The 15,129-nt window shown below is 42.3% G+C and overlaps 1 protein-coding gene across 1 annotated transcript in view; it reads right to left on the bottom strand.

Annotated features, from left to right (window-relative positions):
* The window catches only part of LOC141148931 (conserved oligomeric Golgi complex subunit 7-like), a 72,734-nt gene that overhangs the window by 52,273 nt on the left and 5,332 nt on the right, over positions 1 to 15,129 (bottom strand). Inside the window, exons 2-5 of the mRNA XM_073636823.1 lie at positions 13,128 to 13,315; positions 12,885 to 13,033; positions 11,622 to 11,738; positions 5,415 to 5,583 (exon numbers count right to left, since the gene is read on the bottom strand). Coding sequence (XP_073492924.1) covers positions 5,415 to 5,583; positions 11,622 to 11,738; positions 12,885 to 13,033; positions 13,128 to 13,293 — 601 coding nt within the window. The 5' untranslated portion in view covers positions 13,294 to 13,315. The remainder of the gene's footprint in view (positions 1 to 5,414; positions 5,584 to 11,621; positions 11,739 to 12,884; positions 13,034 to 13,127; positions 13,316 to 15,129) is intronic.

The following is a 15,129-nucleotide window of genomic DNA, read 5'->3' as shown; positions in this document are numbered from 1 at the left end:
CCCTGGGAGATCCTGACCTGATGCAGACATAAGCTTATGGGACTATTGTACACCATTTTGATTTAATTACTGCAGCATATGCTGGGTCCAAGCTTCACTATATGAGTTGTAATGTACCTATATGGCTTACACTTTATGCTTGATTTATGTAAACATATGGATGTGGTTGATGCAGATATAAGCCTATGGGACTATTATACATCACTCTGATATATTCACTGTAGCATACGCTGTGTTCCAGCCTTACTGTATGACTTATATTGCACCTGTGTGGTTGATATAATTTAGAGTGTACCTAACTGGTTGATTGCTTGCATTTGTTCTATATAGTTGGCACAGTGTATATTAATACATACAGAGTGGGACATCTCTGTCAATACACTGCACCAACTTAGGCAATCTACATATATATCACTCTACTTTATATTATTAAGTTTATTTATACATTTTTTCATTATATATATATATATATATATATATATATATATATATATTTATATTACACACACATACATACACACACACACAATAAAAATACTCAACCATATTTATTGTTTAGGGATCCTAGGATTCCTCTTACCCATTCCTTACCAGTCACCGGGGTATTCCTCTTACCTACTGACTGTGATGATATGAGCATTAGTGTGTAATTCTATAACTGTACTATTATAAAACTATCTTTTGTGGTTTTCCCTAATATGCATTAGCATTTAGGTTTTCTAGGTAGCGCCAATCAACCCATCTCTCTTGATAGTTTACAACTACAGCTGTGCAATCAGCAAGAAGTGTAAGCTTTGCTGTCTGTAGAACTATTGGTCTGACTTGGAAGAAATCAAACCAAGAAGGTGGCAGCTCCCTCACAGAGCCCAGTGGCCCTTCTCTGAAGCCTTGTACTTTGGGCTAGGACTGGGGAAAAATTTAACTACATACTATATGCTCTTTTCTCACTCTTGCATGCATCTACCTTTTATTTAATAAGCTTTAATAGGGTTTTAAAACATTTTGAATGTTTTACAAAAGGTACTGTATGCAGGTATATGTTTATAAATTAAGTAAAGTAAATAAACTCAGGAGAACCCAAGCAGGCACAATCAAGGGTCGATTGTACGGGGAACCTATGACCTCACGCAAAAACGTTATTTGCTTCCAGTAAGCTGGTATCTGTGGGCAGAACCAGAGCAGAAAAAGGAGCCAGTGGTCTTTTATCGCTCAGGGAAAAATGGCTTATAAGATGGTTTAAATCCTGCTAACCAAAATGGCTTAAAATAAGCAACGAAGTAAAAATAGATGGGTGAGCTTATCAGTAAGTTTTAGGGAGACTGCTTGGGGGCTGCTAATTTGATTTTTAAAGAGTTTATTTTTTTTTAGATTTTTTTTTTTTTTTTATGACCCAAGACTGCTGACTTATTTTTTTTTCTCAAAGCCTAACTCCACGCAAAACTCCCCCCCCCCTCCCGCCTGTACTGCTTGGGTTAATTGCTCATTTTTGTTTAGGGCAGTGGTCTCCAAACTGCAGCTCTTTGTTTACTTTTATCTGGCCCTTGGGGCATTATTACCCCCACTGTCAGTGACAGTGGGGCATGGTATCTGCTAGAGAGACCAATGATGGGACACTAACCTTTCCACTGACATCATTGATGGGACACTTTTCCTCCCACTGACACCAATGACGTGGAACAATTTTTCCAGTGACGCCAACAAAGGGGCACTATTCCTCCCGCTGACACCAATGATGTGTCACTTTTCCTCCCACTGACACCAATGATGTGGCACTATTCCTCCCGCTGACACCAATGATGTGTCACTTTTCCTCCCACTGACACCAATGATGTGGCACTTTTCCTCCCACTGACACCAACAGAGGGGCAGTATTCCTCACATTGATACCAATGATGAGGCACTATTACTCCCATTGACACTAGGGATGGGGCACTATTACTCCCAATGATACCAACAATGGGACACTATTCCTCCCACTGATACCAATGAGGGGGCCATTGTGTACTCCCACTGACACCAGGACATTTTCTACTTCCACTGGCCACAGTCTGGCCCCCCTGAAGTTTGAAGGACAGTTAACCGACCCTTTGTTAAGAAAGTTTAGAGACGCCTGGTCTGGGGGATTGGGGAAGGCAGATTTATTTACCTAATACTCCAATCCTCCCTCGCACAAGACCAGTCCCTGTGGCTCCCCCCCCCCCCCACGGTCTATCAGTCTTGTGCGGTGGACTGTTCCTGCCGTCATCACACCCATAGACCTGCTCTAGACATGAGGATGTCAGGACCAGTCAACCACTGGATCGTGGGGCAGCACGGTTTACCGGTGGAGCGGAGAACCAGGTAAGCATACAGTTTTCTTTTCCCCCTGGACAAAATGAGCAGCTGACTCGAGTAGTGCGGGCAAATCCCCAATGCACAGGAAAATAACTTTTTGGCCTGGAGTTGGGATTTAACAAACATAGTGATTAGTTGGTGGGGGCAAAGGGTTTGTGGTGTGGAAAGCCATAGGTGGTTTTATAAAACAGGAAGTTCCTGTACAGGTGGGAAAGTCTGTGAACAGAGCTGCCACATGGCTGAATTCCCAAAGCTGTCCTAGTGTTAAATATACATCTGTGGGGGAAAACTCTGCTGTTCTGCTTTACTGGGGAATAAAGGGGTGCAAAAAGACCTCTAAAAGACTTTTTGAATAGACTATGTGCTGCTCTCGGTTTGGCTTTTTTTTTTTTTTTTTTTTTTTTTTTTACCTCTTTACATTTTTATTAAAAAAAGTTTCACAGTACAAAGGAGAAAATGACACCATATTAGAGGTCGACCGATATGGGTTTTTCTCTGGCCGATGGCGATATTTAGAAATCGCGGTGGCCGATTCTGATATGTGATGCCGATTTTTTTTGGGCCGATATATTTGGCCGATTTTTTTTTTTTTCCCCTTCATCTCATAAAATCTAACAGTTAGACCCCTTTCACACTGGGGCGTTTTTCAGGCGCTTTTGGGCTAAAAAGAGCGCCTGTAAAGTGCCTGTAAAACGGCTCCCCTGCAGTCTCAGTGTGATATCCCGAGTGCTTTCACACTGAGGCGATGCGCTGGCAGGATGTAAAAAAAAGTCCTGCAAACGGCATCTTTGGAGCGGTGTATACCACCACTCCTGCCCATTGAAATGAATGCGCACCGCTGCCGAAGCGCCTGCAAAGCGTTTTGGCAGCGGCGCTTCAGGGGCGCATTTAACCCCTTCCTCGGCCGCTAGCTGGGTTATAAGCGCCCCGCTAGCAGCCGAATAGTGCCTCTAAAATGACGGTAAAGCGCCGCTAAAACTAGCAGCGTTTTACCATCAACGCATGCCCGCTGCAGTGTGAAAGCAACCTTAAGTGATAAGTGATACAGAAAATTTTTTACATTTAAACATTAAACAAAACAAACCTCCAATCAGTTCACTTGTATGTATAATTTAGAAAAAAAAAAAAAAAAAAAAAAAAAACCTATCTTAAATATTAAATACACAAAAACAGGTAATCAAAACTTTTGGACGAAAAAAAAATGGGCTAACTTTACTGCTTAGTTTTTTTTTTAATTCATTACTGTATTTTTTTTTTTTTTAAATTGCGTTTGAAAGACCGCTGCGCAAATACCGCGTGACATAAAATATTGCAACAACCGCTATTTTATTCCCTAGGGTCTCTGCTAAAAAAAAATATATATAATGTTTGGGGGTTCTAAGTGATTTTCTAGCAGAAAATACTGGATTTTTACCTGTAAGCAACAAGTGTCAGAAAAGATTTAGTCTTTAAATGGTTAAACTGAGAATTCCTACAGGGAGTTCAGTCTATTGATAAAAAAGAACCTGAAGAGATACAATGTATCTTCTTATCAGACTTGGCAGGCTGCCCCCAGAGGAGGAGAGAAGATAACTTTCAGACAACTTGCATTGACTCTATTACAGAAGTCATTTGCAAGTCACAGCTGAAGTTACAATCGGCCTTTTTTATCAGCACAATCGGCCGATGCCGATTAAGTAAAAAACGCCAAATATCGGCCGATATATCGGCCGGCCGATATATCGGCCGACCGATATATCGGTCGACCTCTACACCATATGACAGCGAAGTACAAAGAAAGGGAAAAAAAGCCTCTTACAGAGTGATAAAGAATAGTGTATAATCAAAATTTACAAATTATACCAGCACAGTGCAGATTAGGGTATTGTAGGCAACAACAATTACATCCTGTACCATTTTACCCATATTCGCCATGAAGTAGTTAATTTAACAAAAGTAGTGGAGCGTAGTGAGAGCAGTCTTTCAAGAGTGTAGTTCTGCTGTACCAAAGCTACCACCTCCGACTGGTTTGGGGCCAAGTTAGCTTTCCAGTACCTTGCTATGAAGGCGCGTGCTGCCAATAAAATATGTGAGACTACTGAACTATAAATGGGGGGAAATCTATTAATTCCTAAACTTAAGATTGCCAAGGCTGGATTAGGAGCGGCTAGAATTCCTGTCACCTCCACTATCACAGAGAAGATTTTACACCAGAAGCTTGTGATATTGGGGCATGAGCATAGCAGAAGGTTACCCAATTGCCTGCAATCACGCCAACATAATGGGGAATGGTAAGGGGAGAATTTAGCAGTCCTGTGAGGGGTAAGATACCATCTGCTAATAAGTTTGAAAGCTAGTTCTCAGTGATTGAGGCAATGAGTAGATTTCTGAATAGAACAAAAAGCTACTGACCATTGCGAAGGGAGGAACTGAGTTTTAAAGTCTGCCTCCTACTTCTGCATGGAGGATGATCTAGTGAACGACGTTTTGGCCTGTAGAAGGCCGTAGAACAGTTTTATGCCTTTAACAGCAGATCTGTCACTGTTATAAAAATGCCATGCTTTGGGATGAATATTGACCTTGGGTACAGGGTAACTTCTCAGGAAATTCAGAATACAAGTACATGTGAAACGGGCAGACACTGGTAATATGAACTATTTTATTTGAGGTGACCACCTTGGAAGAAATCTCCCAGTGATCGTAGGCCACGTCGAATCAAGAGGCCAACAGAAAGCACTGGTATCAAGGCATCAAGGACTGAAATAGGAATTGACACTTCAGTATTGTATGAATCACGAAAAAATGGGCTGATGAGGTTCTTCTGGCGGTTTGGCTTTAATACTTGATCTGGTACAACTTTGCACATCAAGAGTTAGGACTCCACCTCAGCCTTCATATCTGTATGATTTTTCTATTTCATGGACTCAAAATATTGAAGCCAGAGAGTCAGGCAGATAGTATTTTAAAGCGAGACCAGGCTGGGGTTCATGAGCTTGCCTTTAAAACACTGAATGCTACTTAGAAGGTTGGAACGTGCTTTTTATTTAATAGAAATATTGGTCAAGAAACCCCTATTTTGGCTATACAGCTGTATTTCTTACCCACAGACTGGCTGTTAAAAGCTGCAACTATCTGAGGACTGCACATAGCTTCCAGACGATTCTTCAATGCCTCTAGGTACACACATTTCTCTGAATAATCTGGAGTGTCCACCAGCATTGCCAGGCTCACCTGCATACTGGTCAGCTTTTCAGAGATAACTGTAACGTTCTGTAAGAGAGACAAGCATTGTACTGATCAGCTGAAGCCAAGCCTTAGGCTGGCATGTTCATCAAAACAAAAGTGCCATTAAATATAAAAATATAAAAACCTTAGCTCAGTTATGAAGTCATCCAGTCATTATAAATAAGAGCTCTATAAATGACCAAAATCCATTTTTTTTATAACATCTCTTCATAACCCTCTATACACCAGGCTGGGAGTTGGACTGTCCTGCTCGGTATACCAATCAAAAATCAAATCAAATCAAAAGGGCAGAGTACATTTTACTGTGCCGTCTGCCTAATATGTTCAGCAGATAGTCACAGGAAAATAAGCGTTGCCACCCACCTAATTATAAAGGCATTAGAGGAAAATGCAACTTCAAACTCTAAAAATGATGCAAGCCATTTTTATTAATATTGCATAGAAAGCAATCAGCTTCCAGGTCTTTTTTTTTTTTTTGTCAAAGCTTAATTGAACAAGTTGAAGTTAAAAGCTGATTGGCTACCATGCACAGCTGCACCAGATGTTGCTTTCTCCAGTTTTAGTAAATCAACCCCATTACATTTTTGTTTTTAAGTTATACTGCAAGAGGATTGTTGAGGCTGCTGCTTCTGAAGTTGACCATACATGGCTCCGATTTTTTTCATTCAGCCACTGGGCTGAACAAAAAAAAAAAAATAATAATAACCTGAACTGATTCCCCTATCCACACATTTGAGGTGAATGGGGGATTCCTCTCTGTTGCGCTATTGTATTCTGACAACAGGGAGACTCCCCTACTGTCAGAATACACATATAAGCAATGCAGCCCTAACCAAGCAGCTTTTATCCAGCAAGGCGGCTGAACAGAAATCGATCAGTAGATCGACTTCTGTTCAACTGCAGTGGCCACACATGGATTAAAATTTGGCTGGTCCCTGATGAAATGGCTGATTTTCGATCCATGTATGGCCACCTTTACTAAGACTGATCAGTTGGGGATAATGAATACATATCCTACCACTTAGCAGTCACTTAGCTAGCCCTGCATCAATATCAAAGCTTCAAGTAGAAATCTGTTATAAAGATTACAGGAGTGGAAAGCGTAGCAAAGGGTGCAACAAGAGTGGCCAAACTGACAAGTACTGTATTTATCGGCGTATAACACGCGCCAGCATATAGCACGAACCCCAAATTAACCACTTGCTTACCGGGCACTTAAACCCCCCTCCTATCCAGACCAATTTTCAGCTTTGGGCGCTGACGCACTTTGAATGACAATTGCGCGGTCATACAACACTGTACCCAAATGAAATTTTTATCATTTTTTCACCACAAATAGAGCTTTCTTTTGGTGGTATTTGATCACCTCTGCGGTTTTTACTTTTTATTAAAAAAATGTAAAAAACTGAATTTTTTTTAAAAAAAAAGTTTATTTTTTTATATTTTGTTTTAAAAAATTTTAAACGGGTAATTTTTTTCCTTCATTGATGTACGCTGATGAGGCGGCAGTGATGGGCACTGATAGGCGGCAGTGATGGGCACTGATGGGTGGCAGTGATGGGCACTGATGGGTGGCAGTGATGGGCAGCACTGGCAGGTGGCACTGATTGGCACTACAGGTGGGCATTGATAGGTGGTACTTGTGGGCACTGATAGGTGGTACTTGTGGGCACTGTTAGGTGGCACTGTGGGCACTGTTAGGTGGCACTGTGGGCACTGTTAGGTGGCACTGTGGGCACTATTAGGTGGCACTGTGGGCACTATTAGGTGGCACTTTTATTGGGCACTGATGAGGCAGATGTGCCTCTTCCACTTGGGGACCGATGTCCCTCACATCCGATCCGGTGATCGGCTTTTTTTTCTACTCGCGCTGTCAGCGTGAGTAAAAAAAAAAACCGATTACCGATCTTTTGTTTACATCATGTGATCAGCTGTCATTGGCTGACAGCTGATCACATGGTAAGGGGCCGGGACCAGCCCCTTACATAGATCGGTGATCAGCCGAGTCTCAGTGACTCGGTAATCACAACGCGCCCGGCGCGCGCCCTGCAGGGCGCGCGCAGGGAGCGTGCACAGGGGAGGACGTCATATGACGTCCTCCCGGGAATGTAGGTCCGCGCTGTAGCCGTCATTCGGCTATAGCGCGGATGCCAAGCGGTTAAAAGGGAAGTTTCAGGGAAAAAAAACAATTTTTTTTTTAAATAAACCACTTTGGAGCAAAATAGTGGTCAGTGAGCATCAATGCAGCCTGATTAGTGCCCATTTGCAGCTTCAGTGCAGCCTGATCTGTGCCCACTTGCAGCATTGCTCAGTGTCCATCTGCAGCCTTGCCGTTATATATGTTGCCATTGAGGGATAGGTGGGGACGAGTACTGCCGAAATAGAGCCGGATCTCCTGTGTACTCGGTTCCGCGTCACGCCCAGTCCCGCCTCTTGGCCCAATTCCTATGATAGACAAAACGCCGGTCCAATGCCAGGACGTCCATGCTAGGAGCTGTCCAGGGGGCGGGCCTGAGCGTGACTGCGAGCCGAGCCAAGTACACAGGAGATCCGGCTCTATTTTGGCAGCGCTCGTCCCCTCCTTCCCCTCGGTGGCAGCCTATATCAGAGATTAAGGGGGAAAAAGTGCATGTTATACGCCAATAAATATGGTAATTTTGACATGATACACAGTTCACATATAAATATATATTGTTTCAAATTGTAAATCGTAAATGTATTTTATTGGGATTTTATGTGATAGACCAACACAAAGTGGCACAAAATTGTGAAGTGGAAGGAAAATTATAAATTGTTTTCAATTTTTTTTTACAAATAAATATCTGAAAAGTGTGGCGTGTATTTGTATTTAGACCCTTTTACTCGAATACACCTAACTAAAATCTAGTGGAACCAATTGCCTTCAGAAGTCACCCAATTAGTAAATAGAGTCAACCTGTATGTAAGTTAATCTTAGTATAATTACTGCTGTTATGTGAAGCCCTCAGGAGGATTGTTAGAGACCCTTAGTGAACAAACAGCATCATGAAGCCCAAGGAACACACCAGACAGGTCAGGGATAAAGTTGTGGAGAAGTTTAAAGCAGGGTTAGGTAAAAAAAAAAATAAATAAAAATAAATTATATATATATATATATATATATATATATATCACAAGCTTTGAACATCTCACATAACACTGTTCAATCCATCATCTAAAAATGGAAAGAGTATGGCACAACTGCAAACCTACCAAGACATGGCCGTCCACCTAAACTGACAGGCCGGGCAAGGAGAGCATTAATTAGAGAAGCAGCCAAGAGGCCCATGGTAACTCTGGAGGTGCTGCAGAGATCCACAGCTCAGGTGGGAGAATCTGTCCACAGGACAACTATTAGTGCACTCCACAAAGCTGACCTTTATGGAAGAGTGGCAAGAAGAAAGCCATTGTTGAAATAAGAATGCCCGCTTGCAGTTTGCTAGAAGTCATGTGGGAGAGTTGATGGGAAGATGGATGGAGCCAAATACAGGGCAATCTTAGAAGAAAACCAGTTAGAGTCTGCAAAAAGCTTGAGACTGGGGCAGAGGTTCACCTTCCAGCAGGACAACGATCCTAAACATACAGCCAGAGCTACAATTGGATGGTTTAGATCAAAGCATATTCATGCGTTAGAATGGCCTAGTCAAAGTCCAGACCTGAATCCAATGGAGAATCTGTGGCAAGACTTTAAAATTCACAAGACGCTCACAGACGCTCTCCATGCAATCTGACAGAGCTTGAGCTATTTTGCAAAGAAGAATGGGCAAAAATGTCACTCTCTAGATGTGCAAAGCTGGTAGAGAATCCCCAAAAAGACTTGCAGCTGCAATTGCAGTGAAAGGTGGTTCTACAAAGTATTGACTCAGGGGAGCTGAATACAAATGCACGCCACACTTTTCACATATTTTTTTGTAAAAAATTTTTAAAACTATTTATCATTTTCCTTCCACTTCACAATTTTGTGCCACTTTGTGTTGGTCTATCACATAATATCCCAATAAAATAGATTTACATTTTTGGTTTTAACATGACAAAATGTGGAAAATTTCAAGGGGTATGAATAATTTTTTAAGGCACAGGAGCTTTGTTGAGGTGAACTCTGTTAGCTTTCCCTGGCACTGCCCCAACCTAAAAACCAAGTAAATAATCTAATGCATTCTGAATATACACTGATCAGCCATAACATTATGACCACTGACAGGTAAAGTGAAGAACATTGCTTATCTCATTACAATGGCATCTAAAAGTAGGTGGGATATACAAGGCAGCAAGTGAACATGTTGTCCCTGAAGTTAATGTGCTGAATGCAGAAAAAAAATGGGCAAGTGTAAGGATTTGAGCAAAGCAATAGAAAAAGGTCTCCTGTTCTAATTCATTCAAGAATGGTTTAAGGAACACAATGGGTTTGATTTACTAAAACTAGAGAGAGCAAAATCTGGTGCAGCTCTGCATAGAAACCATTCAGCTTTCAGTTTTTTTTGTCAAAGCTTAACTAAACAAGCTGAAGTAAAAAGCTGATTGGCTACCAGATTTTGTACTCTCCAGGTTTAGTAAATCAACCCCAATGAGTTTGAGGTGTTGATTTCGCCTCCACACTCCCCAGGTTTCAGTCCAGCTGAGCATCTGCGGGATGTGCTGGAAAAACAAGATTGTTCCATGGAAGCCCCACCTCGCAACTTACAGGACTTAAAGGATCTGCTACCGATGGCTTGGTGCCAGATACCACAACATACCTTCAGAGGTCAGGTGGAGTCCATGCCTCTACTGGTTGTGGTAGTGGCCATAATGTTATGGCTGACCGGTGTAAAATGAGCAAACAGAAGATCTAAATGCGAGTGTGACATGCCCTTATTGAATCTGTATATACTTCCTGAATCAGGTGCTTGGGGTCCATCTTCAGCAACACTGGCCAAAATTTTGTTTCCCCTGTCTGTGCCTGCACAGAAGAACCTCAAAAGAAGTCTGTGGAGGTTCTAATGAACAGCCACAGCAAAAGGAAAGAAGACATTACCTAGAGGCTCTCAAGATTCCTGTAGGCCTTGGTCCTCCGATTCAAGTAATAATACATTTAGTGTGGAAAGGGGTTCGTTTAAGTCATAATCATTTCCAAGACTGGACCGGCTCTGTGACTTCAGTCCACTGTCTGCTGAAAAATGGGTCACAGGATCACAGGAGTACTGTACGTTCTGCACTCCTGTGATCCACAGGAGAAGTACAGTCAAATGACCTTTGGCTGTACATCTCCTTTAAGACAGACCTAAGCCTTGTTATAAACTTAACCTAGTCTAAACAAACTAATTTTCTAGAATGATTGCCATCTCATACTAACCCATCAACAGCTTTGGGTTCCCAATCACATCCGAAGCAACAAGACATGTGGACCCTGACAACAGGAAGGATCTGTGTTTGAAATCACTGGTTGGTTGACCCTTCCTGAACGTCACCCTTTGACAGTGCCCATGAGACCTGCCTTACTCAGGAACCAACAGCTAGAAGCAGCTGCTGCCAGGTAAGTATGATAAAACATTTAAAAGAATAGTTCCGGCCTGTTTTAAAGCAGAACTTCACCCAAAAGGGGAAGTTCTGCTCTTCCTACTGCCCCCCGCCATTTTTGGAACATATTGGGGGGCCCCCACTTCCACTCAGATTGCATAGGTGATCCAAGTGGAAGTTCTCCTACCGTTCTTCCTGTCCACAGCCTTCTGGGACATGTCACAGGTCCCAGAAGGCTGCAGGACAATAAAAGCGCAGCCCATTTTGTGCATGTGCAACCGGCTGTGAAGACACAAGGAGTCACAGCTGGATGCCTACAATTAACATGCCGGCACCAGGGACCTGAAGACTGGTGAAGAACAGGACTGGGTGAGGATGGTGCTCGATCCTTGGACCAGCAGGACCAAGACAGCAGCTGCTGACTTTTAATCTTTGCAAAACTGACCAAAGAAACACTTTTATCCTTGTGAAAAAACACACATTAGCAGAAGTGAGATAGTACAATAAATAAAAATAATGATGTGTTCAAGCATATACCACAGGGAACTCACCTGAGTTTTAAAGGTTTCCTCAATGTCTGCACTAAGCGTACTCCACTTATCAGCTTCCTGCAGGGACTCCTCCGCTAACTGCATGCGTGACTTTACTTTATCCATCTCCACTAGGACCTGCACAGAGAACAGTCATGTCAGCAGATAATAAATGCATTTTATAAATCCCAGACTGAATTAAAAAAAAAAAAATAGCTAAACCTATGAACAAAGCGTGTTTTGACTCAGTGCAGCAGCTGGGTCACACGCTCTGAGGTGAGCACATTAACCTAAGGGGGCCACTGAAGTGCACCGGAGTTTTGCAGCACCAAGGATTTCATAAGCATGTTGGATGACACTATCTATGGACACTGTTTTTACACACCTATTTAATGTTGAATTATAGGACTTTTCACCAATCACTTTATGATCATCTATCAGGATTGTTTATTATATTAATAGGGAGCACTAAGCACTTTTGTATCTTAAAATATTAGCACTTAAAATATTTGACAGTATTTCTTATGCACATTGCACTTTAAATTGTCTGGTTTACATGAACTTTTTTTTTTTTTTAATATACATATATATATATATATATATATATATATATATATATATATATATATATATATATATATATATATATATACATACACATACACACGCTTTGATTTTCTATCACTTATTGAATGATGCAGAGAGGGTTAATTTGCACATATCTTAAAGTCAAGAGTTAACAGATTAATATAGTTTACTCTAGCGCAGCATGTATTTTTCGACATATGAAGAATAGCTTAGTTAACAGTTTCTATACAGGAAAAAACACAAAGGGACCCTTGCAAGCAAAAGAAGCACATCTGCAGAGAATTTAGTGGAAAAAAAAAATTTACTATCCAAAGTTAAAACAAGAGCAGAGGATTTAATAGATGGAAAGTTGAAAAAATGACTGAAGGTGTGCTTTAAGCTTTGTCAAAAAAACAAAAAACCTGGAAGCTGATTGGTTTCTAAGCAGAGCTGCACCAGATTTTGCACTCTCCAGTTTTAGTAAATCAACCCCAATGCCTATCTTGGTGAAGGATGTATGATAATGTTTATTCAATTAGAATTGACGAATTATTGATTATAATCAACACACTGAAAAACTGACAGGCAGACCTGATCGTATCGCCCCTGTAAAAGAGGGCTAAATGGAATCAAGCGATTTTCTCTTGTCTCTAGCAAGCTGAGCGGCTGAAATTTGTGAAGTCCAGAAATAATAAAGGAGAGCCTCTCAATGCTGACCTGCATAGACTGGGCGGTGTCCTGCTCAAACTTCTTTATGTCTTCTTTAACGAGAATCATTTGTTCCTTTAGGAAGGCAGCCTCCTGTCTGAGGGCCTCTATATCACGAAGGACTCTTGGCATGTTCTGCAGGGCCTGATGGCTACTTTCTATAGGAAAAAAGAAACCACAGTCATTAGCTCTCCCATAAATTAACACTACAACTTAAAAAAAAAACAAACAAAAAAAACTCTATTATAATACCTTCAACTGAGTTGTTCACCTCCTGGATGAAGAGCTGTAGTTTCATAACTAAGGTTGCAGCGTGTGCATCTACCTTTCCGGGAGCATCTTTCTGTACCGACTTAAAGGCGGCGTTCACCCAATCCTTCACCTCAAAGTCATCTGCTAGAAATCGGGAGAAATCCATTGCACAGGACACACCTGGGGGGCTACAAAAGAACCAAAAACAAGAAATAACAGATCATTTAGAAATGAATGGCCAAGTGGTTAACACTTCCATCTAGCATCATTAGGGTCGTTGGTTTGAATCCCCACCATGGCACTACCTGCCTGGAGGTTGCATGTTCTTCCTGGGCCTGCGTGGATTCTCCCTTCCTAATTGGATCCTGTCTAAATTAGCTCTAGTATGTATATGTATGAATTTGAGTTGGGGACCTTAAATTGTAAGCTCCTTGAGGGTAGGGACTGATGTGAATGTACAATATATATGTAAAGCGCTGCATAAATTGATGGCGCTATATAAGTACCTTAAACAAATAAATAAAAACTACATATTACTGTAAAAGTAAAGCCCAATTAAAAGGTACTTTCTCCTTCATCCTGCTCACCCTGTGTATAAAAGATCTGTATACACACTGCCCCTGCCCAGACATGCCCATAAGACTCCCTTAGTCATTGTTCTTTGGTTGTTGTATAACCCCTCCTGTTTGAAGGAATGCCTGTGCTTGATTGGTCGATTGTGAAACCATCAGGCTCTATTGTTATATGAATAAAGATTGCTCCCAAGAGTATAGTGGAATTTCCACAACAACTCGGACATGATGCCTCTCTAATCATCCCTCATCCCTACACTTGGGACATGACACCTCTGATCATCCCTCATCCCTACACTCGGGACATGACACCTCTGATCATCCCTACAATTGGGACATGACACCTCTCTGATCATCCCTCATCCCTACACTCAGACATGATACCTCTCTGATCATCCCTCATCCCAACACTCGGACATGACAGCTCTGATCATCCCTCATCCCTACACTCGGACATGACACCTCTGATCGTCCCTCATCCCTACACTCGGACGTGACACCTCTGATCATCCCTTATCCCTACACTCGGACACGACACCTCTGATCATCCCTATACTCGGACATGACACCTCTGATCATCCCCCATCCCTACACTCGGACATGACACCTCTGATCATCCCTCATCCCTACACTCGGGACATGAAACCTCTGATCATCCCTACAATTGGGACATGACACCTCTCTGATCATCCCTCATCCCTACACTCAGACATGATACCTCTCTGATCATCCCTCATCCCAACACTCGGACATGACAGCTCTGATCATCCCTCATCCCTACACTCGGACATGACACCTCTGATCGTCCTTCATCCCTACACTCGGACGTGACACCTCTGATCATCCCTTATCCCTACACTCGGACACGACACCTCTGATCATCCCTACACTCGGACATGACACCTCTGATCATCCCCCATCCCTACACTCGGACATGACACCTCTGATCATCCCTACACTCGGACATGACACCTCTGATCATCCCTCACCCCTACACTCGGACATGACACCTCTGATCATCCCTACACTCGGACATGACACCTCTGATCATCCCTCATCCCTACACTCAGACATGACATCTCTGATCATCCCTCATCCCTACACTCGGACATGACACCTCTGATCATCCCTACACTCGGACATGACACCTCTGATCATCCCTACACTCGGACATGACACCTCTGATCATCCCTCATCCCTACACTCGGACATGACACCTCTGATCGTCCCTCATCCCTACACTCGGACATGACACCTCTGATCGTCCCTCATCCCTACAATCGGACATGACACCTCTGATCATCCCTCATCCCTACACTCGGACATGACACCTCTGATCATCCCTACACTCGGACATAACAGCTCTGATCATACCTCATCCCTACACTCGGACATGACACCTCTGATCATCCCTCATCCCTACACTCGGA

Source organism: Aquarana catesbeiana, linkage group LG06, assembly GCF_042186555.1.
Source record: "Aquarana catesbeiana isolate 2022-GZ linkage group LG06, ASM4218655v1, whole genome shotgun sequence".
In the NCBI taxonomy this organism is placed as follows: Eukaryota; Metazoa; Chordata; class Amphibia; order Anura; family Ranidae; genus Aquarana; species Aquarana catesbeiana.
Note: the sequence above shows the minus strand (reverse complement) of the source record. Positions and strands in the feature narration are given on the sequence as shown.